At 40.3% G+C, this 25,265-nt stretch overlaps 1 protein-coding gene across 1 annotated transcript in view; it reads right to left on the reverse strand.

The window, feature by feature from the left end:
- Positions 1–25,265, reverse strand: part of ATXN10 (ataxin 10) — a 110,779-nt gene that overhangs the window by 85,180 nt on the left and 334 nt on the right. Inside the window, exons 2-3 of the mRNA XM_086461085.1 lie at positions 19,610–19,801; positions 16,457–16,539 (exon numbers count right to left, since the gene is read on the reverse strand). Of these exons, the coding sequence (XP_086317211.1) occupies positions 16,457–16,539; positions 19,610–19,801 (275 nt within the window). The remainder of the gene's footprint in view (positions 1–16,456; positions 16,540–19,609; positions 19,802–25,265) is intronic.

Genomic DNA, 25,265 nt, shown 5'->3' on the forward strand with positions numbered 1-25,265 from the left:
TGGTTGTTTGTAAACAATGGCAGAATGTTTTGTGATATATTGCCATCCTTGGAAAAATAAAACCTTCAACTCAGCATAAGGTGTAGACCTCTATTACTATAAAATGCTACTTTCCACCACTACCATCCGGTCATTGACTTGTTTCCTTGTGGCTGCAAGTTAAAGCAACTTCCAGTCATAAAAAGTTATTTGCCTCTTCACCACCATGAATCATACCACAAATATTGATGAAAATGTATTTTCCTTGGAAAACAGTCTGTCTAGACTACTCAAATTGAATGTACAATACATATAAGGGCTCTGCCATTTAAAGTTATTAAAACAGTGCTTAGTATTTTATTTCTGTAAATAAAATGAACGTCTAGCTACCGATTATATTTCCGCCTTGATCACACTGCACTTGCTGCAGTGCAGACTAGTAATCCATTTTCACCATCTGTGGAATACCAAGAATGTTGTGTTTAATAAGTTTCTGTTCCCACTCCTCATCTCCTCCACCTCCAGAAGAAATAACTCTCAATTTTTTTTTCTTTCCCTTCAGAAATGCCAACTCTAATATTAACGGAACATTACGTGCACTGACTGGACAACCATTCTGTTCTTGGAAGATAAAAGGCTAGGCAAAATATCAACATTTTGTTCTTACTAAAAAGGAGAATTTGACTCAAAGGCAAGAAAAATCCCCACCATGCTATTAAAAATGTGGATCTACAAGCGAGTTAGAAGGGAGCTGGAAGAAACCATCAGACCACTCATCAAATTAGCCTCCAACGCAAATTAAGATCTAACGAGATCTCATAATGGTAGATTCAAAAAAATGTATTTGTTCATGTCCCAGGAAGAATCAGTTTGACAGCCCACTGCCTGACACGAGATCAGTTTCATACTGACTCTGATTCATACAACATTTAGCAACGCATATTAAATGCACTAACAGGATCGCTCTCTTTATCTTCTGGTATTTCAATTGCATCATTTTATTTTTAGAAAGTAAACATCACAATTGTGTTCATTTCTTTAATACATTATCTATTAAAGTCTAAAGGCATAAAATGGGACTCCTGTTATACCCCCACAAATAGCAAAAACACATGCCTGAGATTAGTCTCCTATGTGAAGTAAAACACGTGTAAGTGCTTGCAGACTTGGGAGGTGCATTTATAAGCTTCCTGCACGCGCTAGGATGTAAAATCTTTTTCTTGAATCAACCGAAAAGTTGAGCTTAAATGTAACAGACAGTGTCTCTTTAAAGACCCTGCTGTAGCAAAATCAGCAAGTTGGAAGTACTGTGGAGTCTCAACCTGTACTTAAACCATGCCAGGAAACCAAGAAAAATAACAAAAAGGACTGGCCACCCACTATGCATTATTCGTGGTATCTAACCATATGACATGCTACTACATGATACCTTGTACAGGTCTAAAAGAAAAAAATTAACATGTAAAATACTAACCAAGATTATGAGCAAAATTTCTCCAATTATTTTTGATGGCATACTGTGGATGTTGTTTCATTTAAACCAAACTTTCCACTGAAGTGCCTATATTTTCCCTAGAAAAGCTAAATAATCTTTTTCTCTTAAGTCTGTGGAAAGGATATCAGACTTTTTTTTTTCCCCCTTAGACCACTTATTTTCTGTATCTGGTTAATAAATGGACAGTGGTCCTTTTGCAATAGATGAAGATCAACAAGTAAACTTACATTTAGTATTTTTACTTGCATACCCACATTAATACACAGCAACAGTTTTAGCATCCACATTTTTGGACTTTACCATTTATTTTTATTTATTTTTTTATACCAATAAATGTAGCGTGCCTCTTCTCATTCCCTTATTATGGTCCCTTCTGTACTACACGTGATATACGTCCAGAGGATGGAAGAAAGGGAAAGAACTTGACAACTCCTGGTACAAATTGTGTATCTTTTCCTTTCTACACTGGCAATATTCCCTAAAATTCTCCCTGAAAAGTAAAGGGCAGACACACGGCATTGCTCTCCAAGCTCAAAGCTGCCTTGTAGCTTGTGTCTGGAAAGCCACAGTTACAGACAGCCCCCTTCCTTTTCCACCAGAACAATGCTCATGTAACTTGAGAGTCCGGAAGGTGTGCTATGGCTAACCAAAAGTTTGAGAGAATGCCATGGTGAACTTCTGCATAATTAAAACTACTTGGATTTTTATCCAAACAGGGAACAGTTTACCTGAAGACAAGGAGATGCCTCACATTATTCTCTTTGCCTGGATCTTCCTCCATCTCCTTTCCATCCCCCTTCCATCTTCACTTTCCCTGGAAGAAGAACTATAGCACTCTTGGGCCTCTTTGGGAGACTCTTTAGTAGGGGCATTTCCTCTCACTACATGTGAAAACAGTTAAGGATGCTCCATCTTCAGGAAGCTCTCTGCATTAAAACGTTTGTTTGCCCCATTGTTCGCACCTTCACCTTACGATCCTGACATCCCTGCTGGGAAAAACAAAAACAAGCTAGATCTGGTCATATCCTGTAAGAACATAATGTAATGCTTAACATTAAATGTACCCTTTATCTCCTCCTCCATCACAGCCATAAGGCTTGCCAATGTGACGCCCATCTACAAGAAGGGCCGGATGCAGGATCCGGGGATCTACCGGCCCGTCAGCCTGATGTCAGTACCAGGGAAGATTACGGAGCAGTTCATCTTCAGTGTGCTCATATGGCACGTGCAGGACAACCAGGGACTCCGGCCCAGCCAGCATGGATTCATGAAGGGCAGGTCCTGCTTAACCAACCTGATCTCTTTCTATGACCAAGTGACCTACCTAGTCGATGAGGGGAAGGCTGTGGATGTCATCATTTGGACTTTAGTAAAGCCTTTGATACCATCTCTCATAGCATTCTCCTAGGAAAGCTGGCAGCTCATGGCCTAGACAGGTGTACACTAAGCTGGGTTAAAATCTGGCTGGACAGCTGCTACATTTAGCCTGTACCTGGGGCTAAACCTAACAGTCACTCTATCACCTGATGAACCCTCACCAGTCAGGGAGGGGAATCTGGAAAAAGGAGAGGACCCATAGGTGGAAGTACAACAGATTTAACAAAACCACCACAAGTACAAACAGAAAATACTTAGCCGAACGAATATGCTGTCGCCAGAGCAGTCATCACCAGAAGCAGAGGCGTAGGAGGAACCCCAGCAGGAATAAACTCACAGGAGTTCCTGCTCCTCAGTAAACCTCCTCCCTTTATGAGCATGACATTATGGTATGGGCTACACCTGTAGCCAGCTCAGGTGAGCTACCCTGGCTGGCTTGAGCCTGCCAATGGCTGGCCTATGATTCTATCCCAGTCAAACCAGGACAATGGCTGAGCATAGAGAATTGTGGTGAATGGAGTTAAATCCAGCTTGAGGCTGGTCACACGCAGTGTCCACCAGGGCTCAGTATTGGGGCCAGTTCAGTTTAATATCTTTATCAATGATCCGGATGAGGGGACTGAGTGCTTCCTCAGCAAGTTTGCAGATGATACTAAATTGGGTGGGAATGTTGATCTGCTCAAGGGTAGGAGGGCTCTGCAGAGGAGCCTGGACAGGCTGAGTCGATGGGCTGAGGGCAAGGCTATGAGGTTCAACAAGGGCAAGTGCCGGGTCCTGCACTTGGGTCACAACAACCCCGTGCAGCACTACAGGCTTGGGGATGAGTGGCTGGAAAGCCGCCTGGCAGAAAAGGCCGTGGGGGTGCTGTTTGACAGTGGGCTGAACGTGAGCGGGCAGTGCGCCCAGGTGGCCAAGAAGGCCAACAGCATCCTGGCGTGTATCAGAAACAGTGTGAGCAGCAGGAGGAGGGAAGCGACTATCCCCCTCTACTCAGCAGTGGCGATGCCACACCTCGAATACTGGGTACAGATTTGGGGCCCTCACTACAAGACATTGAGGTGCTGGAACGTGTCCAGAGAAGGGCAACAAAGCTGGTGAAGAGTCTGGAGAACAGTTCTTATGAGGAGCAGCTTAGGGAACTGGGGCTGTTTAGTCTGGAGAAGAGGCTGAGGAGAGACCTTATTGCTCCCTAAAACTACCTGAAAGAAGGCTGCAGTGAGGTGGGGGTCAGTCTCTTCTCCCAAGTAACAAGTGATAGGACAAGAAGAAATGGCCTCAAGTTGTGCCAGGGGAGGTTTAGAGTGGACATTAGGAAAAAATGTCTTTACTGAAAGAGTGGTCAAACATTAGAACAGGCTGCCCGGCAGTGGTGGAGTCACTATCCCTGGAGGTGTTCAAAAAATGTGTTAATGTAGCCCTTCGGGACACGGTTTAGTGGGTGTGGTGGTGTTGGGTTGACGGTTGGACTCTATGATCTTAGAGGTCTCTTCCAGCCTAACGATCCCATGATTCTAAGACAGGGAAGAAGCACGTGACCTGCACTATGCCCATCACTGTCAATAACACCAGGGTCTATTAGGGACAGTATATAATTGGCAAACCCCATTGCTGCCTGCCCTTTTCTGGCCAAAGCATAGCAGCACATTATGAGATAAAGACTTGTTCCTTTTCCTGCCTTTGATGTAGAGGGAAGCTAGAAACAGCCACCGAGCAGCTGCTGCAAGGTAAGCTGATCAGAAATATGATGGCCCTGCTCAGAGGGCCCTGCAGCTGCCGATTCAGCACATACTGTCAGAGCAGAGCAAAAACACCACAGCTTTCCATCAAAAGAAAAAGGCAGGGAATAAATTTTCCATCCATAATAGAACAGCAATTTTTCCCCCCCACACCTTTACAGTCAACCAATGGCGACCATCTTAAATCTATCGATAGTTCTGCAAGTTTTGATTCACATATATTTATGTAGATTAGAAACCTGCCTTATTATGAATCTTGTTGACATTATTTGCTGGTAGAGTAAGGGACAGCAAAGAGCAAGGAAGGAAGGAAGGAAGGAAAGGGCTTACAGAACACTGTATTTAAAGGTCCACAGAAATATAGGCCTTACTGTTCATTTCAAGCCTCAACCAAAGTAACCAGAAACCATTCTAATTAAATAGACATCAGCAAACTCCCATTTCCTTTGTGCTCCAAGTGGATATCAGTCCACAACATAAAACCACTACGCATGTGTCACAAATCAGCAACATCTTGGCAGGCTGTACTACAAAGCCTCCAAATTGCAGAAGCAAGAAAAAAAACAGAACAGCTATACACACTGCCTAAAAGCAGTACCAGCAAAGAGAAGAGGGAAACCTACAAGGCAGCCCACTGACCTACTAATTGTTACAACTTAAGGATATTAGCTCAGGTTAGCCTCTCTCCTAGAAGGAGCAAAATGATTTACATTGACTTTGAGACAGCCACCGCCTTTGTCTCCCAAAAATTTTTCCATGAGTACCATGGAAAGGACAGTTTCGATCATCAGTGCAACCAACATTCAACTGTTGGAAAGCATCAGCTTTTTTTTGTCACTATTTCAAAGTCTGCTTCCAATGCCATCCACATCACCAGTATCTGACAGGTGAAGCTCATTAGGCAGGATCTGGTCTGTAGTTCAAATTGTACCTCAACAAGCTGCTGCAACAATACACTTTTACACTCACAGTCTGTGGTAAATAAAGCAATTCAGCTCATCACAGCTAAATCAGTCAGTCACTGCAGAAGCAACAGGACTCATGTAGTGACTCAAATCCAAGGTAGGCAAAAACCCTACTATCAAGAACCACTGGATTCAAACTCAGTAGGACATTTAGACCAGAGTCAGGAAAAGGTTTTCAAGTAAGTCTTCCACAGGACTAACAAGGGAAAAACAGCAAGCTGGAGCTTACTATATCCAGACATAAGGTCCTACAACTGCAGCTGTCTGTGGTATCAAGGGTCTAATAATGATGACCTAGGCCCTGCTGGAAGTTGGAAGTCCCACTTCCTCCTTTTTTTCCCCTCCCATTAAGGTAAGAAAATGTTGCATCTAAATAGTGTCTCTGGTCCTAAAGATGCCGTTTTCAATGCATCTGAACTTGCTCTGCTCAAACCTCACTCCACTCCAGATGTTACAAAATGAGAAAAAGAAATCAAGGCATGTGTAAAGTTTCTGTATTAATTCCAGAAGTCACAGCCAAGCCATGCACACGAACACAGATGTGTCAGCCTGAAAGCAATGGTAATACTGGAATTTACTCAAAATGGCAGTCACTGCTGCATCACATAAATAGAGTTTACTGTGCTAACCCCACAGGGCAGCTAGTTGTGCCTGTACACACTGTGCAAGATTCAAAGTGTGGGACTCTCAGTGCATGGAGCAAGAGGTAACCACTGCAGACAGGGGCAATACTACACACACAAGAGCTAAAGACAATTCAGTGTTTGCTACTCAGGACAATTCATCAGTTTGACTCATCTTAGTCCAGGTTTGGCTCTTTTCCTTCTGCAGACAGCTGAAAGAGGTGTAAAAGTTGGCTCCCCATTTTACAGTTTCTGAAAAAAGGCCAAAGAACAAAAACCTGGAACAATGACCTGCACCAAGGCCCACCCAAATCACAGTCTCTCCACACCTTTAACGGATTTTGGATGAAACTATGAGGACCAAGAGATCTTTCTCAGCCACAGAAGGTGGCAATCAGGTTGACATGCTTAGGAAGGGTGAAGCTTGCATGGCTGTAATACTTGCTGTAGGCATTCTGAAGACAGACAGTTCATTAAAAAGCTGTGGCAACATTCACCAAAACACAGCATAGACAGAGCAGCTGTAAAGTTAAAACTGCAGTATAGGGCAGGACTGAAGTATTTTTGCATCTGGTAATTTACCATCGCCCAGCAGCAAGAGTGCCTAAGAGCCTGTTCCATTAATTAGCAAAGGGACGAGTGTCTCTTGTTAGAAAACTTTGTACTTGCTTCCCTGGCATAGATGTTTTTGGGAGATGCTCACAGTACTTTTCAAAAGCAGACTCATTTTCAATTAAAAAAAAAAAAATTAAAAATTGAGCTAAACACAATCAAACCAAAACAACCCCAAATGGTACCAAGAGAACAAACCAATTACTTAAAGCTTAACTGTTTGGTAAAGTAGAAAAATGCTCTTAGCTATAATAATTAGGGGATAGCAAAACTCAAGAAAACATAGGATTTTCTTAAGCTATAGAAACACGAAACCAAAATCCCAATACAAGTGCAAATAGCAGTTTACTTCTACCAGATAGTGTATCAACTGATTGTTACGGTATACACTCTGCAAATGCTACAAAGACCATGAAAATCCCAATATTATTTTTACAGATTGGAAAAACACAAAGGCCAAAAACAACACCAATAACTCAAATAAAAAACTCATGCTTATGTTTACATAAAAGTTTGATGAGTATAATATATTCATCACACTCCCACAATTATTCCCCGAAAATACTATAAATATTATTTTGACAATGTAATTATAGCTTTTACTTTAACAGTGGCAGCAAACTACTGGCACCAATCCCCCATACAAAAAGCCCAGACAGACAAAGCAAAGATCACACATGGAAACTGGCAACTCTTAAGATCAGGGCTGTCCCCTATTTATATGGCTAAAAAAAGTCTGTTTAAATTAGCATCTGGTTTATTTAAGCTGTAAAACATAAGTAGTTTAATTATGCTACTAGTAAGCAAAAGGAAACCCCAAACACAAAAATAAACGGAAGTGCAGATTTTTAAACTCTCTTTCCTTCCAAGCAACTGAGGCATGCTCCTTTCATACTACTTTTTGGAAATTAACCCCATGGACTGTGAGTCCATTCAGGAACTGCTCTCTCCCACTTCCTCTCCCTTGAAAGAAAAGCGTATGTGAATAGGAACTTAAATGGACAAATGTCACCTATTAACAGTTCATGATGTTTTGACTCTGTATGAGAAGTAAAATGGTTCAAACTTGATAACTACTTAGTCTCTCATTCCATGTAAATCAACACATAACATATGACTTGTACAACAAATCTGCAGCGTCAAAATTTGCTCACAAAAAAACCCTCGAAAACAAACCAACAACAAAAAATCCCCAACAAAACAGTATGTCTTCTCCTCCAGAGATAAATATAGAGGGCACTGATGTGGGAAGAGAGGAAGGATTAACTTTTCTTCCTTAGTCCTGTTAGTCTAAATTTAGAAGACATTGTGTTTTGAGATTCTCCAGGATACAATTTAAAAGCTACATCTTCTCCAACTGTAGTCACATTACAATCAAATCTAACCAAGCCTGTGTGGAGACACTTGTTCAGACAGCAAAAAGCACCTCTGTTTATAGGCAATAAAACTTAGAAATGGTTTCCCAAATGCATTGGGTGAGCTCTGGATATGTGCACAGCTATGATGTCTGTCTAGTAAAAACTTACCATTCCATCACACTTTCCAGGCATATTTTAAAATATTTATTTTTCTTGTATAAAACACAAGCAGTAATTTGGAAATTAAACCACTCAGTGCAACATGATTAAAGAACTACAAAAAGCAGTGAAAGGAGAATGCAAGTATTTTGATGAATAAAACAGAAACATGAAAGATAGCGATCAGGAAATAAAAGAGAAGCACAAAAGATAACTGGCTCCTTTCATCAATATTGGCATTTATTAAAGAATATTTAGGTTCCATAGTTGGCCACTCTGTTTCTCTTTCCTGTTAATTTAAAATACATTGCTGAACGACCACTCATTCCAAATAATAAGGTGCAGGGAAAAAAAGAAAGTATCAAAAATAGGCCATAGATAGTTAGACTCCTATGCCAGTACATAGGCCCTAAACGCCACGATTTTCAAACTAACTGGTTCTGCAAAGGTGCCACTCACGATGCATTCTGAAAAGGTCTGAGTATTTACTTCTAGCTCGTCTTCCTCTGCCAAGATACAGTCTTCTTAATGGGACCAAAAATAACAGTGCTGCTGTTGCCACTGCCTTCTAGGGGAAAAAAGTAAATAGATAAGTAAATATTAGTAAGAATCAAGAAATGGTTAAGGACACATGGCTGCTTATTTAAAAAAGGATAAAGGAAAATCAATTTAGTGTCCTTTGGCAGCTTTGAGAATGTCACTTTTCCCTGCTTTTCCATATCCTCAAAATTAGCCAGTTTCAGTTTTTCAGTGCAATTCCAATTCACAAACGGTTAAGTGCAGAACTAGCAATAGGTCAGAGCAAAGAAACATCTCATGTTTCTTTTCACTGAGTGAGGACAGAACTGAAAGGTTTATTTCTCCTAGCCTTTTCTGAGGGAGTAGAAATTATTTGAATCACTTAACTGGCATTCATTCATTTCAGTTTTCAGGAATATTTTTGCAAACATAACAACTCAAAGCTCCCTGTTTTACTCAGATTCTTCTTCAGGAAAACAAAAACATTTCCTTTTCTGTAAAGCGTTGAAAATTACTTTCTGTTAACAACTTTTTAGAAGGGATAAGCTACCCAATGCAGCTGCTGGGAATTTCTGATCTGCTCTTGTCCATTTCTGTTCAGGGATCTCTCATAACAAAATGTCAACATGATTTTCTAGTACTACATGAACTCCTACAGCTTATAATTCAGGGGCTTTTTAAATACAGCATGCCTTCACCTTTGAGAGTTTACAAAGAAATCAAGCACCCTCCTTTGCTCAGTCGTGTGATGTCCTCCTTCTGCAGGCCTTAGGAGAAAGTTTTTGTCTTCCAGTTTCGTCAGAGATGAAACGCTTCCATCCCACCTGGCTTTTGCAAGAAATATCATCTCTGGAAGCTATATATAGCCTAGGTTCCTTACCTCTTACTTTTGAGGCACACGCACACCCTTATGCCTTTTTTAAATTTTTTTTAATTTCTACGAAGGAGTGATGTTGGTTCTATTTTTACAAAGTTCTGAATTCCAACGTTACTTATTGCCATTTCTTCTGCAGAGTACTTGTCTTCCACACCAACAGATTAAAAAGTACTTTTCAACGCACTTTCTTCCTAGCCCACAATCAACTTATGAGGCAGTAACGGGTCAAGAGCCATTGTTTTTTCATTAACTAAAAGAAAATACACATGATAGCTAATCAGATCCAAATCAGTTTGAGCACTCAAAGAACGCTGACTGAAGCTGAACATAAGCGAACCCAAATTATTATTAATGCTCCTGGCAAGTAGGGGAGGAAACAAAAAAACAAACAACAAACCACCACCACAACCACACACACACACAAAAAAAAAACCCACCACTGAAGAAATTGAAGATTCATTGTTGTCGTCTTTACCTGAACAGCATCATCGGCTTTCTCCTCTTCTGCTCAAAGCCAGAAACATTTCTTTATAGCTCCCTTGTAAGTACATGGCATTTGGAGTACTTGAAAAATGTTTAAAACCAGATATTCCATATTTTCCCCACACATCCTCCCTCAAGAAAGGAGGTGTGAACAGATGTTTGACATACGATATTGGTGTTGCTGAACATCCTACCAGAAAATGCTCAATTTACTATAATAAGCACAGTATTAAAAAATTTACATAGAGTCACCTTTCATCACTGCTTTTAAAGGAATGTTTTAAATTCTGTTCTGAACAGAGTATCTGTAGCAGTTTAACTACTCCTGAACTCTTTTCAGAAAATTAGAAGCAAAGTCAAATTCCTGTTCAAGGATTTAAGTTTATAATCCACTGTAATCTACCCAACAATTCTGGACTTCGTAACATTAAGAGCAGCAAACGACCTAAACCTCTGTATAACAGTGTCCTGGTTTGGCTGGGATAGAACCACAGCCCAGCCATGCTAGGCAGGCTGTTCTCAGTTTTGAGTCAGCCAGGGCAGCTGACCCGAGTTAGCTACAGGTGTAGCCCACCCCATAATGCCGTGGTCAGTACAAAGGGGGAAGCTTTTCTGAGGAAGGGGAGCTGCTGTGGGGTTCCTGGTCTTCCTGCTCCTCCCTGATTCTGAGGACTGTTCTGCTGTTGATTGTGACCACTACATATTCATCTCGCTGAGTATAACTGTACACCTTTGCTGGTATCAGTGCTGTTTCATTAAATCAGTTTTCACTTCAACCCACAGGTCTCCTCTCCTTTTCCCAATTCCCCTTCCTGGATGGTGAGGGATCATTGGGTGATAAAGCCATTGTTATCGTTTAGCCCCGAACATGGGCTAAACATAGACAAACAGCTAGCACATCTGGACCCTGATCTTGACTGAGATCTCCAGGAGCACCCATGACACGAACGTATGCTGTTAACATTCTCCCATTAACACATTTTTATGCAGCTTACCCTGGCTGGTTAAAACCCCTAAAAACATAAGAGGCATGGCATCAGCACAGCCTAACAACAACAATACCCACACTACTTGGTTTAAAGCTAGCTCAAGTATCACCAGCAGCCTGGAACGGAGGAATGCTGGCACGATGCTCAGAACACCTCTCTCAGGCACACACAAACAGAACAGTACTGCTCTGCAGCTGATACAGTGCAATTGCACTCAGTTCTGCTCAAAGAGGACAATCAACTCATTCAGAGAACCTGCACAACAAATTGTCCCACACAGGGCAGCTATCAGGCATTCAATGCCTTTTCATCCTAGAGCACAGAAAAGTATTTTGGCAGATAAATACTTTTTAAGCAATTATGTTGGAATTCAAAGCACATTCTTCAGCATCGGCAATATTTTGAAGCGGTGAAAGGTTTGAGAAGATCTATTTACAAACAAAAAGATTAAAGCTCCTTCTGTCCAGGATGGTGTGGGGATGGGAATCAACGAAAGGACCAAATGGGACGCAGCCTGAACATAAGCTTGCTTCAAAACAGGCATGCCCTCACTACAATTTATTAAGGAGAAACAAAGACACCTGTTCTTTCCAGATTTCAGAAATTAATCCTAAATCCAGATCTCACACTCGAGAATCTAAAGATCCGTCATCTTGACAAACCTCAACATACCCTCCCAAAGGTCTGCTAGATTCTGCTGGAAAGCTTAAGATTTGCCATAGGAAAAAGGAAAAAAAAACAACTCAACCCCACAACCAAACCAAGACACATGCTATGAAGTGAAGGAGATTTTCTACTTGGGCTTCTGACAAGGATATTTCCTATGTCTGCTGCAATCCCTAACATACTGAACTACTTCTTAGCTCTCAAGAGATCTGGGTCTGCTTTAAGTTCAGTTAAAGTTCATCTGGCAGCTTCATCAGCCTGCTCCTCTGGCACGTGTTCTTGGTACCCACAGCAGAAAATAAAAAAGCTTGTTATGATGAGGCTTTTTTTTTTTTTTTTTTAAATAAAAATAACTAAAAATGGATGTAGAGAGGGTACTATGAAAATCCATCAAATCTATAATCTGCAGAGACTTAATTTTCTTCCTAAGATTCAAAGTAAAAAATTGAGACGCTTACTGGCTATTTGTTGGAAGACTGTGGTCTCAAATAAGTTAACAAAGAAATGTAATAGACCTTCTTGAATGCAGCATTTTCACACAAGTACATACAGTTCCTGCATCTTCAATTCCTAGTCAAATTAATTCTGAACCAGGCAGATGGGTGCAGCATTTGTCATCTTCTCTGCCTTCCCACAAGGAATAGCCAAGCTTCATAATCTAAAAGCTTAAGTACCTCCTTACACAACCACCCACTTCCTAGACTTCCAATGTGTATAGGTTTACGAACACCAAGCTGAAGTCCAGTTTTCAGGTACTGTCCAAGAACTGTAGCCTTTGAATTTTTCTCTACTTGACTGGGAAGTTCTGTCTCTTGCAGAGAGAAGGAGGGAAGACTGCTGGAGCAGTAAGAAAATAGAGCACATTTACAAGTATGTGTAACTTAGCTGACACAAATCAGTCTTAAGGATGCCCAAGTTAAACACTTGTTAAGCATCATTGCCCATCAACCCCCTGCACTCATCTAGCTGTTGGCTTTCACTGTGCAACTCCTTAGAGCACGTTCCCTTCTCTAAGTACTACAGAATATGAATTGCTCGAGACAAGTTACTGTTACGTATTGTAAGCAATTATGAGAAGAGAAGCTAGGCTATGGAATGCAACTAAAACTAACTTGGGAAGTGAGAAAGGAGGAGGAGCAGGGACAAACAGCTCTCTGTAGCAACACCAGACTGGAAAGGCCTAAAAGTGTTCTTTTAATATACATATTAAAAAGAAAGAAGATTATTATCACAGGGATGGCTGGCTTGCAGGTGGGGTTGGACAATCTTTATATGCCATATGTATGAATTAACCAGTTATTTTTAAACCTATCTGAGGCCTTAAAGAGCTATTTCAGGACAGATATACTAACTCACCTTCAGGTTTTCTGGCGCATTGCCTTAGTGGCATATCATGTACTCAGAACAACAGCTTTTTTCCACAGCTAGCTGGGACAAGTACATTACAAGCATACTGGAATTTATCTAATATTTTATAGCATTAAAAAAAAAGACGTACGCTGAAAACTTGCAGTAGGGTTGTTTCAGTAAATATACTGAAGTGGGGAGCCAAATTAACCATGTATACTTGGGCCTAAGATAAACTATTTTAAAAGTATTTCTCCTAACAGACAAGATGCAAAGGAGTCTGGATTTAATTGAATGAATCTTAGCAACAGTTTTTAATCACACCACTTCACACAGCACCTCCTTTTTTGCTGCTTTGATCACTAACGTTTTTAGAACAGGCAGTTCATCCACTCCCTTAGAACCACCACACTGGTCACAGTAGTGGCCAGAGAATATATACTTCATTTCACTTCTGGTTTTATCCGTTACAAATTGTACTACACTGAATTTTCCTACAAAAATTACCACATCACTCAAGACTTACCAGTCTTAATGGTTATCAATGGATGAAAGAGTGAAAACATACCACAGACCAGGTTACACTAATTTTTCAGTCTGCACACAAAGAATTCTCAATCTCTTTTCTTCATGAATACAATAATGTTGGAATTTTAAATTTATTTAGCCTACAAAGCGATTTGCTCTGGGAACTTTTCACAGAGACATGAACCGAAACATTATTTAGTGTTGTTCACTGTGCAACACAGCGCTACCTCTTCATCCTTGTATTTTGTTGCTATGGAAGCAACACGAAGGTATTTAAAATACCTTAAGGATATAAGCAGGCACTGAGAGGGACCATCAAATCCAAGCAGCCATTTAAGAGAGGAAACAGGACACATATCCAAATGGAATATTTCAAGTTGTTCATTTAACACCTAATTATCTGCCAGAACAAAACACACATGCTACTTTAGCCCTGTGACCCAATTTCCTATATGAAATATGAGGATTAAAATCATGAAGCAGAAACACAGTTAATAAACACAGTAACATTTACTCATTTCATGGGTTTCTTTTGTTTCAACAGTGCTATTCAAGTCCAATTTAGCAATTCGCCTCACTTTTAAAAGTATGGCTAACAATGCACAGTTGAATGTAACTGTTAACTTCTGAGGTATAACCTGTAGAAGGAGTTGGTGCTCTATGCAGTAGCTGAATTTTCACTTGGAACAAAGCTCAGCGGATCACTCATCAAGGAATTAGCAACACTTGCTTGTCCAAAGTTATTTTTGTTGTACTAACAAAAATAGAATACCTAAGCCATGCTCATCCCAGATGCTTCCCAATTAGATCAATACTACAGACAGTATCGAATGAACCATCTATCCTGAGTCAGTATGTCACATTTTGGTTACAACTCAAACTCATTTATTGAAAAGCTATGTACAGTAACAGTCACAAACCACTTTTTATCAAAATAATGTTAAAAACTTTCTGGTCAACACCCCCCTTAATTTTCAACAGTGATAGAAGAGATTTTACAGCATCCTCTGGCTAAGAAAAAGAGTCTGAAGCAGTTCATCAAATTACTGGGTTCCACCGCCTCCTTTCTTTTTTGCCAAGTAACATTCACTGCTGCTTCTTCAGATCCCAGCAGCAGGAGAAAAGTGCACATGCATACGATAACCCATCAAGGAGGGGTCAGCAGCCACAAGACTAAAGAGGAAACCTCAGGCCATGAATGTAACCAACAAGTGCTACATCCTGCTCTGTCTCCTGCAGATGCTGAGAGGCACCAGTGAAAGATTGTACTCTCACACCGCAATTCCTGATGCTTTAAATAAGCCAAAGGTGGGAAGTCCACCTCCCCAGGACAGCCTTTCAAGCCTACTGCTGTCAAGGATCCTAGCAGGGACAATGTCAGGCTGGACAAAACCAGCATTTCAGTTCCCATCGCTTTTCGTTTTCTCTTACAGGTCTACTAAGGGATTCACAACTGTGGGGCAGGACATTCTTGCTCTCCATGCCTTTTCCCAGTCCTCCCTGTCCAACCATGTGACACTGCTTTAGAGTCACTCCTGCGTGCTATCAGTTCCTCCCCTTTATTGTCATTGAGCAAGCCCTCTTTTTGCCACCCACAGGGTTTAGTTCTGGTCCCCCCACACTGTGCTAGCATCACTGATCCTTCCCTGGAAGAAGTATTCCAGCAACGGCTGAAGGAGTGAACATGGCTTAAGCATAATACCATCACATGCCTGAAAGGCTCAGTTTTGAGCCAAATATAGCAGCAAAAGGAAAAACAGCATCCTGGACTTCACTGCTCTTTCCCAGCTTCATAAAGGTGTTTGAGGGTGAGTTACTGTATGACAGTAGTTTCACTTGCTTTCACAAAATGATAGAAAAGCAGCAACAGGAACCCAGTAAAAACCTCATCCAAGTAATGGGAGTGAAAAGAAATAAAAGTAGCAAGAGAAACCAAATGTTTCCTGCTTTCTGCAACCACAGATGGTAAAGACTGAGGTCCAATGCCCTGTATCAAGCTCCACATGCGCACACAGGGAAACACAGATTGTGAAGAAAATTACTGAAAATGCCTTAATATCCTGTGAAACGAGTTTGGTAGAAATTGGTAGCAATAACTGCCATTAAGGAGGAGGACACTATAGTCACATTTTATCTTCACTGCATGAAACCAAAAGAAAAACACTCATCCATTAAGGAAATGTGAACAATACTCAAATCAGTACTTACATCTTGGCAGACACTACCCTGACTGGCCAGCAACCACAGTACAGAAATGAAAATTAAAAAATAGTCTTAAAAAAGTCACAGCCAAATTGGTTTCCTGGAATCAGATACATTATTTCAAGCATCATCGAACAGAAAAGGAGCATTTCTTCATCTCACTAGGTTTGCAGATCAAATAAGAAGACTGTAAAACAGCAGAACGTATTTTGAATTGAGGTATTACAGGAACTCTTCCTTTTTGCAATTCAAATATCCTGGTTAATTTTAAAGAATTTTCCACATATTTTTCCTTTAACAATCTACAGGAAACAGTGGAGGTAAAATACAATTGGACTAGACTTTGGGCCGAGAATTTTTTCAAGCAGCATAAGAGAAAGTTCTCCCCAATTCTTAACTGCAATTCAAGAAACAACTCAGCTTATTTATTAAAAATAATTAAAAAAAAATGCATCAGCAAGGTGACATCATACCACCACAAGACTTCCCACACAAAAAAAGGTAGTGCAGGCTATATATTTAACAAAATCCACAGCCTTACCAGTCAATAACAATTCTTCTTTGACTTGTATTCCATGAAGCAATCTGATCAAATGGACAGATGCAGAGATGAGACCCAAGTTCCTATTGTTACATTGGGGGAAAAAAAAAAAAAATCACTTGATATGAAATACAATCAAATAGTGGAAAGGCTTTTCACTGAGTTAACAGCAAGTCTTTAACATCTTCAGAAACTCTGAAATAAAAAGCAGTTCATCATATTTAATTGTGCCCAACTATCAGTAGCCACAGTACTACCATCAGAAGCAAAATGAACAGGTTTACTGTATCAGCCTGTATATTAACAATTTTGGATACAGTACCTTCAGAGCTAAGTACCCTTTCTTCGCTTTTTACTATTCTTGTAAACCAGATGTCAAAAATTAACAGGTTATTCCTGTAATTTAAACAGCTTTATTTGTGTAAAAACTTTGCTTTGTTTGAAGTTCAAGTGTTCAGGGAAAGTGTCAATGTATATTACTTAGTAATAAACTCTGAAGATTTTAAATACCGGCAAAATGATTAGTGACGGACTTCAAATGAACAACAGGGCCAGTTCAAAGGGAATACAAAACTCCCAGAGGGGAGCAGGGAAGGTCAAGTAATCATTTATCGTTTCTCCAGTGAGAATGAATCACAGGTAGAATCTCAGAACGGTTTGGGTTGGAAGGGACCTTTAAAGATCATCTAGTCCGATCCCCCCGCCATGGGCTGGGACATCTGCCAGCACACCAGTTAGCTGAAAGCCCCATCCAACCCGTCCTTGAACACTTCCAGACATGAAAAACATGGTGATAGTGAAGATAAATCAGTGAAGTGAAGCCATTTGGAAACAAAACCACCATAATAATTCTACAGCCAAAGATCAGCAATCCTGGAGATAAACAACATACACACCAGTATGTGTATGCAACAGGAGTAAAAAAAAAAAACAAGAAACACAACAAACCAAAAGTCAAAGCATACAGTAGAAGCAGATGGAAGTTTTCAGTTTTTAACTCATTTGTACTTTAATAGTCAAGCTTTTTGAGAAGAGATCAGCCAAGACAGGGTGGCTGAAACTTCAGAACACAGCAATATCATCTCTACCAAACTTCCACACCCATACATGAGTTACTTAAAAAATACCATATCATCACATATGATTACAGAATAATTGCCTTCTGCAGATATTTTCTAGACAAAACCATACTCCTTCTCAGTAAGTTCCAACACAGAAGATAAGCCAAACGTACATTTATAAATATATAATACATACATGCACACTGGTATACATACAACCTATTAAAACATTTCCCATTCCTTCAGACCATAAATTTCTTCACAGCACGCAAAGAAGAAAAACTGACCCTGGAAGGACCAAACCTTCATAATCCCCAGTAGTTTAAAAATCTGTTACACAATCCCTGTGTTACAATCTTCATATTCTTTCCTAGAAACAATCAGTTTTAATTGTGATAAAACAATTTGTAGTTTGGGGGGTTTTTTTTGAATACCTGAATGTTGCACGCTTCAAACCAACAAAGGCGCATAAATTTCCTTCCATTCACAACTTCTGATCATTCAGGACATTTAATTCTAAACAAGTTGTGCACTTGCAACTGTTTAAAATCAAAACAAACATATGGCTACTACAGAGCTGGCTCAAATCTCTCAGTGCGGTATTAAAAGGCGCATAAATTGTTACACTGCTACAAAGTGGAAACAGTTTCCAATGAGTGACCCACTGAGTCCTTCACTGTTAGAAACATGGTCAGAACTTTCTATACACACAGGTCTTCCTCCTCCTGCAGTCTAAAGGAAAGTACAATTATTAGCACCCAGCTTCCTAAATGAGGAAGGCTATGCCAACTGCCCAGTGAGGGTAAGTACGCAGCACAAGTATAACCAGTGCGGAGCACATTTTTTTTCAGAAGCAGGCTGGATATCTGAAATCCATTAGAAAGTAATTCCATTAGTTTTACTGGCTTGTATTCATCATGCTACTGAAAAGGGCATTCCTACCAACTCCCAGCCACGCAATTGTGTTCCCCCATTTTGTTAACATGAGTAATTATGGAGCTACATTAACTTATAACAAGGAACCCAGTCTGGCTAAACATTCACCCAGCCAAAATTTATAAACAAGCATATAAATTTTCTGTCAGATCAGTTCCTTGACCCACGAGTGCTAGCACTGCCAGCAACAAAAAAGGTAAGAGCCTGAACTAAAGCTTTACCTTACACTAAAACTAATGCCTTCTACAAAGAGTCCTGCAACTTTTGTAGCATTAACAAAGTTCCACCCCAGCACAGAAGTTGTGACTTTGTCCCATGTCAAAATTATATTTAGTTCAATACACCAAATTTGTTAAGTCCCAAGAAACTAAATTTTAAGACTGTAATCCACAACAGTTCTTCGTGATCTAACAAACTTGTAACAGGTTTTTGAGGTTTTTTTCTGGTTGGCTGGTTCTGGGGGCAAGGGGTGGAGAGAGAGCTGTTTGCTGTTGTGGAGTTTGGGGTTTTTTGGTTTGGTTTTTGTTTTATTTTGTTTGTTTGTTTTTTAAACAGCAGGTAGACTACCAGGTTTTCAGTGACTACAGCTGGCTGTATCCCAAGCATCCCCCCAATGCTGCAACAGACACAAGCAAAAAAGAAGCAGCTAAATAACTTAAGGAGCCAGATTGACTTCTTATTATCCATTAATAGTAGTTTATCTGTCTACGTATCAGGGTTGATAGGCACAATTCTACATGCTATACTTTGCCACGAGTGCCAGACAGATCTAAACATACCTTAAAAAAAAAGATACTAACTGATAATTAAGACTATTTACTTATTATGTTACCCAAAAAAATTAAAGAAACGAAATAGCAAAAATCATAGTTCCACAATCAGACCTCCAAAAGGCTTATATCACTTGCACAATCAACTCGCCCTAAGGACACAAATACTTTGTTCTATTATTCAGCACTGCCCCAAACTCTGACCTACAAATAGGTCAGCTATTTTTGTTTCTTGCATACTTCATTTCAAGTGATTGCATCAAGCCGGAAGTACCAGTTAATAAATCAACTAACACAGCAGTGTAAAATAAGAATCTCTATATAAAAACCACACAAACATCAGAAGGTTATATTTTTGTATGAATTAAAACAGATCATAACTATACCTCATGACATGTTGATTCTTGGCACACTCAACACAGGCATTCCTCAGACATCTGAAACACTCTGCTATGAGCAGCAGGCAGGTGTCTAGATCCACCAATTCACTGCAGTCCTTACAGGCCTGCTCAATTTCACTTGAGGCGCTCATCAGGATTTCCAGGAGATCCCGAAATATACTTCCATTTGCCATTTCTCTGAAATAAATAAATTTGTAGTGAACAACAAAAAAAATGGACTGCTACCAAAAAGCCTATATTATGACAATTACACTTCTTACTGTAAACCCAAAGATGTTTCTGCAACAGTCTTTAACTATCCATAGTATACAAGTTCTTTCAAGCAGAAAGAGAAAAATATATGCACACAATCATCCCACCAGCCTTTTCAGAAAAGAGGCTGTCAGTCTTGTGTTGCCTTAGCATTCCTCACACCTTTCCAAGAGCTCTTCGGATCTTAATTAAAAAAAAAGTCTCCCTAATGCATATAGCTAAGTTGTTTACACATGACATATTGAAGAATTAATGAACACAGTTCAGATGTTCAGCACTAGATGTTTCAGAAGAAGGTGGTATCAGAAACTCCATTAGAAAATAGCCTGCCAAAAATCTCACCAGAGGGAGAAAGAAAATTTGTGAAGAAAGCCAGTGGCTGCGCTAGCATCATTCTGAAGTGCGTGAATCAAAGCCAAGGGAGAAGGTCAACTCTTGTCTACTTCAGCAGACAACTACCCCAACATAAAAAATACCATGCCACTTCTTAGAGTATCAAGACCTAGGAAAACAACACTGAAAACCATAAGTGTATAGACAGATACTATATGAACAGACAAGAGTGCTGATGCTGCTGCACCACGTAGATTCACCAGACTCCCCAGAACTGACACAGAGATCTGCAGATGATCTGCACAACATTTCTGAACTACAGCTATTCACATACTCTGTCACCCGATTTTACGTTCGGAAAGAAGATGGAGGCAACACATTAAACACTGCTAACTCAGTTTTGATACTACATGAAGAGAAGCCACACCGAAGAGTGTTTTATGGCACTGCTACAGGAAAGATCAATAAATTTACTTGTCCGATACTTCTGACCAGAGGCAAAAAAAGGGAAATCCAGACACAGCCTCCTTGAACCCTAAAGAGACTTGCGTACTCAAGATCAAACAGGAAAGTTAGGATCAGAGACATAAGGTTGAGAAATACCTCCTAAGCTACGAACAGAAGAAAGCGAGATGAAATGGAAAGTAGTATTAAACAAAACATGTTCACACAGAAAACTCTTCCTAAAGGAGAATTAAAAAATTTCTTGATCAAACATTAGTGGATGATACAGTATTAACTGTGTTCTGCTGCTCGCTCAAATGTCTAAACATTTGCACAATTAGAAATTCTACCTACTCTTTATCATAAGTGACCACATGTTCATAAACCAAACCATAGAATCACCTAGGTTGAAAAAGACCCTTAAGATCAGAGGCCAACCATTAACCCAACACTGACAACTCCACCACTAGACTATGTCCCTAAGCGCCATGTCTACATGTCCTATCTGTAACAGCCTTAGACATGTCTGAAGACTGTCATATTTCCCACCTCCGCTCCTGCCATGTTCTCTCCCTATACTAAACAAACCCCATCTTCTCAGGCCTTACTCACAGTTCATGTTTTCTAAGCCTCTTATCACTCTTGTTGCTCCAGTAGTGACACTTTCATGTTCATCTAAATCTTACTGATAGTACAGTGCATCCAATATTGATGTCTGTTAGGGTGTGGAGTAGAGTTATAAAGAAGGGAGAGCACTTGTACTGTAAGATATACGATGTACACAAATACAATTAAATTACTACAAATTAGACTTCAGATCTCCAGGAAACATGTATTTTATTATACAACCTCACAGTTGATCAAGGCCAATGCACTTACACAATCTCCATTTACACTAAAACATTAAAAAAACACCACAGCGTCACTGAGAATTATGAGGGGTGGTGGGGGAAGCTACATTTTACATTGGCATAATACTGAGGTGAATATACCAACATGGCACAACAAAGACCAAAAGTAGAGCTGGCCATCAGAAATAAAAACAACAGTGGAGCTTATGCAACCAGAAAGAAGGTCTGGAATTTGGTTTTAAGACATTCATGGGATTTGAACCTTCAACTTACAAGCATTGGTGCAAGTCCAGCTGCTTCATGACAGGCATGTGTGCCAAAAGAAGATTCAGCGGCTGACATACCACAGTATGCATGGTAAATGCATCCAGACAAGTTTTTCTAAACATCAGGCAAGTTATGGTCTGATAAAGGAACATCCAGCCAGGCCCCATTCCAAACACACAAAAGCCATGTTTGCTCTGCTGAGTGAAAATGCCATACAGAACCATCAGCTGCTAGTCAGCTGAGTTTTTAAACACTGAAATTACTCTAAAATAGGAAAACTCTCAGTCCAACTGCAGTTTTCTTTGTATTTGGCTATGCCATGTACTGGATTATCACATGAAACTCGTCATTTCCTGACCCAACTTCAAAATACAGAAATCAGCGGTCAGTGAAAGACATGTACTACTGTACAACATCCAATTATTTGAAATTGGTAAAACAGAAACGAAAAACGCTGCAAGTACTTTTGTGCGCGTTCTTACGACGCAACCAGTAAAATGACAGCTTAAAGTTATTTTTATCCTGCGAAAGTTTCTACTTTCATTACAGAGCTATGCAGCAGAAGAAAAGTTTTAGTCAGGTACTGGATCACAAGCATACTGTGCTGTTGTGACAGCTTTTCTTTACAGTGAGAACAACTCTTTAGATTGAGAGTGGGGAAAAAACCTAAGAGTGTAGACATTTCCAGTAAAATACGAAGATGAAACTCTCATCCTAACAGAGCAAGCATGAGGTACACAAGGAAGTGCCTGTCCTCACTGTGAATGTGGAAGTAGATGTGGATTTTCATATATAGGTAAGGAGAGACAGAACTCCAAACCTCTCTCTCGCACACTATGGAAGAAAATGAATGTGTTCATGCCAGATCTTTCTGGGAGAAGGGACAAGGCAGAAGGGAAGAAAAGCCTCAGTGAACAAGCAAAAGTTATTCCAAATGAACAAGGAATGACTTAAAGGCTATGGTAAGGCAGGATTTAATTCAGAGAAAATTTAAATGCGACTCTTGGACTTAAGCATTTATACACCATTGCAATTTGAGTGTGTACTACAAAGTAACTTCAATTAAAATCATCCTTCTGCACACAGAGACGAAATTCTCAAATTAGTGAGGAGAGCAGGAAGTGTTTTTCTAACATTAAGAAATCAGTCAAGAGTGACTTCAGGTAACTGTTCCACAGCAATGCTTACAACCACTTTTTTTTTTAAAAAAAAAAAAAAAAAAATCTTTTTCCAGCAGTATGACAAAGATTCACATAGAGATAAAAATAGCAGCTACTAGTATTTAAAATGTATTTTTGAAAAAGAAAACATTTTCCTTCCCTAACCTTTTCCTCAATATTTAAATATTAATCTATAAAACTAGCAAAGAGCCTACTAAGTAGCTTTCAGACTAAAAAAATACCTTCTATGGTAAACAGGCCTTGAAATTCATTCAGAACAGCTCTGTGGATATTCCACAAACTTCTTTTTCCTGTGTTTTGTTGCCTAAGACAGGATATTCACAATTTGCTACTGCCACCTGTCCTTGATTTCAGCATCAAGTATTCTGCAGGAATACAAAAGGAAACAGAATGAAAGGGAAGAGCAGCCCAGCTCTCAGACAAGGAAGACATGCACAATTTCTTGTTATGTCAAAACAAAGAGTCAGAATTCATGTATTCATGCCAAAAGGAAGATTACTATCACTCCCTGCTAAACCCAAGTGCTTGACTCTTAAAAACAGACACTGTACAAGATAATATCCTAGTGAACACTTAGTTAAAAGCATTAAAGGAACCCTGTTCAAAAGATGAGAGATCCAAAAATCATTAAATTAGTCAGGAATGATGTGAACAATCCAGAAGTTTGCAGTTCTATATTTCTACTCTATGTTTTAGGTACTTACACAATTTCACTCCTGTAAGAAGAGTTCCCAAAAAGCCATTTAAGTATTTATCTTCAGAGTATTACTGGTAACAGAATAAAGCCATTTTCTTCTTTTTGGGTATTAGTAATGGAAGCATAAAGAAATCAAGTCATCTGCTGAAAAGCATCGAGTTTCAAGTAAAGCACACAGCTGAATTCAAGTCTCCCAAATTGCCCACCATGGGTCATAGTTGTGGCATTATTTCCTCACCTTATTTGCTTCTGAATTACAGACCACTAGAACTCACATTTTCAAACTATTTTGTTTCCACAAGCACTGAACAATCACACAGTAACAAAAAAATTGTCACTAAATATCAAACCTTCAAATACCAAACATCCACTGGGCTGTGTGTCAACAGCATCAACAATAGTATATTCCACAGTTGACAAATTCATTGGCAAAGTTGCTCCCAGATCCATTCTGTCACATCCTATAAGAACTAAGCTAATAGTACAGCTTTGTCCTTCTGGAAGGGCAATTACAGTGTCTCTCTTCCAGCTCACCTGCACCCACAAAACTTGGCTATTTTGGGGAATATCTAATCCTCTGTCAAACACAGTGGCAGAGGTTTCAGGGAGGAAGGCAAGAAACAGGCAGAGAGAGCATAAGCACATAAGCCCAAAATTTGCACAGCTCCCCCTCTCTTCCTAGGGAAATTGAGATGAACACCAGAAGGTCTCTTGTACACACAAAGATCACAAGAGAATATTTGTAAGTACATCTTCCCCAAAATCCGACTTTTAAATGAGGATTTAATTAACAAAAATAGTATTGGAAATTTAAAATAAAACAAAACACCACCACAAATTTATGCTAAGCTAAAAAGTTTGATTGCTTCGTTAATAACGAAGGTGTGATAACCTTCAAATAGCTATTGTTAGGAGAAGTAAGCACAAGCTTCACTCCTCCCACCTTCCAGGAAGAGTAAAAACCCTTACTCCAAGCCCAGTCACACAGCTGAACCTCTGCATGCCCGATCTTTGCCAAAGCCAGCAGCGTTACATGGTACTGCAGAGGTGCTCCTGACATTACAGGCACAGCAACACTCCATACGAGCCCTGTGCTTTCTCCAGTAACACCACGCTTTCCTCTCCCTATCTTAAGAGCTGCTACGGGGCATCCAACCTTTCCTCCCACTGAAGCCACAGCAGCACGTGCCCTCAGTTGCTGAGGCCTACAGCCACCACCCTCGTCCCAAGGCCTTGGCCTTGCATGGGCACGAAACCATCGCCCAGCAAGGCCTCGCGGGGGCACATCTCACCCATTTCTAGCCACCCTGCAGAGCTCACCGTGGCTTTTTGCCCCACAGTGGCTGCTCCCACGGCTACAACCCACCTGAGTGTATATGCCCAGGAGGGCGACTGCTGCCATTTGTGCCTGGGAGACACAAAGCTTTCCTCTCTGCCCTGGGCCTGCCACAGGGACACAAGCAGACTGCCAGCCCCTCATGGGGCCCAAGGGAAAGGAGGGAAGAAAGGACAGGTCACCCCCGTTGGCATCGGGCCCCACAGGTGACTCTCGATCCCCACCCGAACAGCCCCGGGGTGTGCACAGATTTCACAGCAGGGACAGCGGCACCCGGCCG

This window comes from Leptosomus discolor, chromosome 1 (assembly GCF_034619465.1).
Source record: "Leptosomus discolor isolate bLepDis1 chromosome 1, bLepDis1.hap2, whole genome shotgun sequence".
Lineage (NCBI taxonomy): Eukaryota > Metazoa > Chordata > Aves > Leptosomiformes > Leptosomidae > Leptosomus > Leptosomus discolor.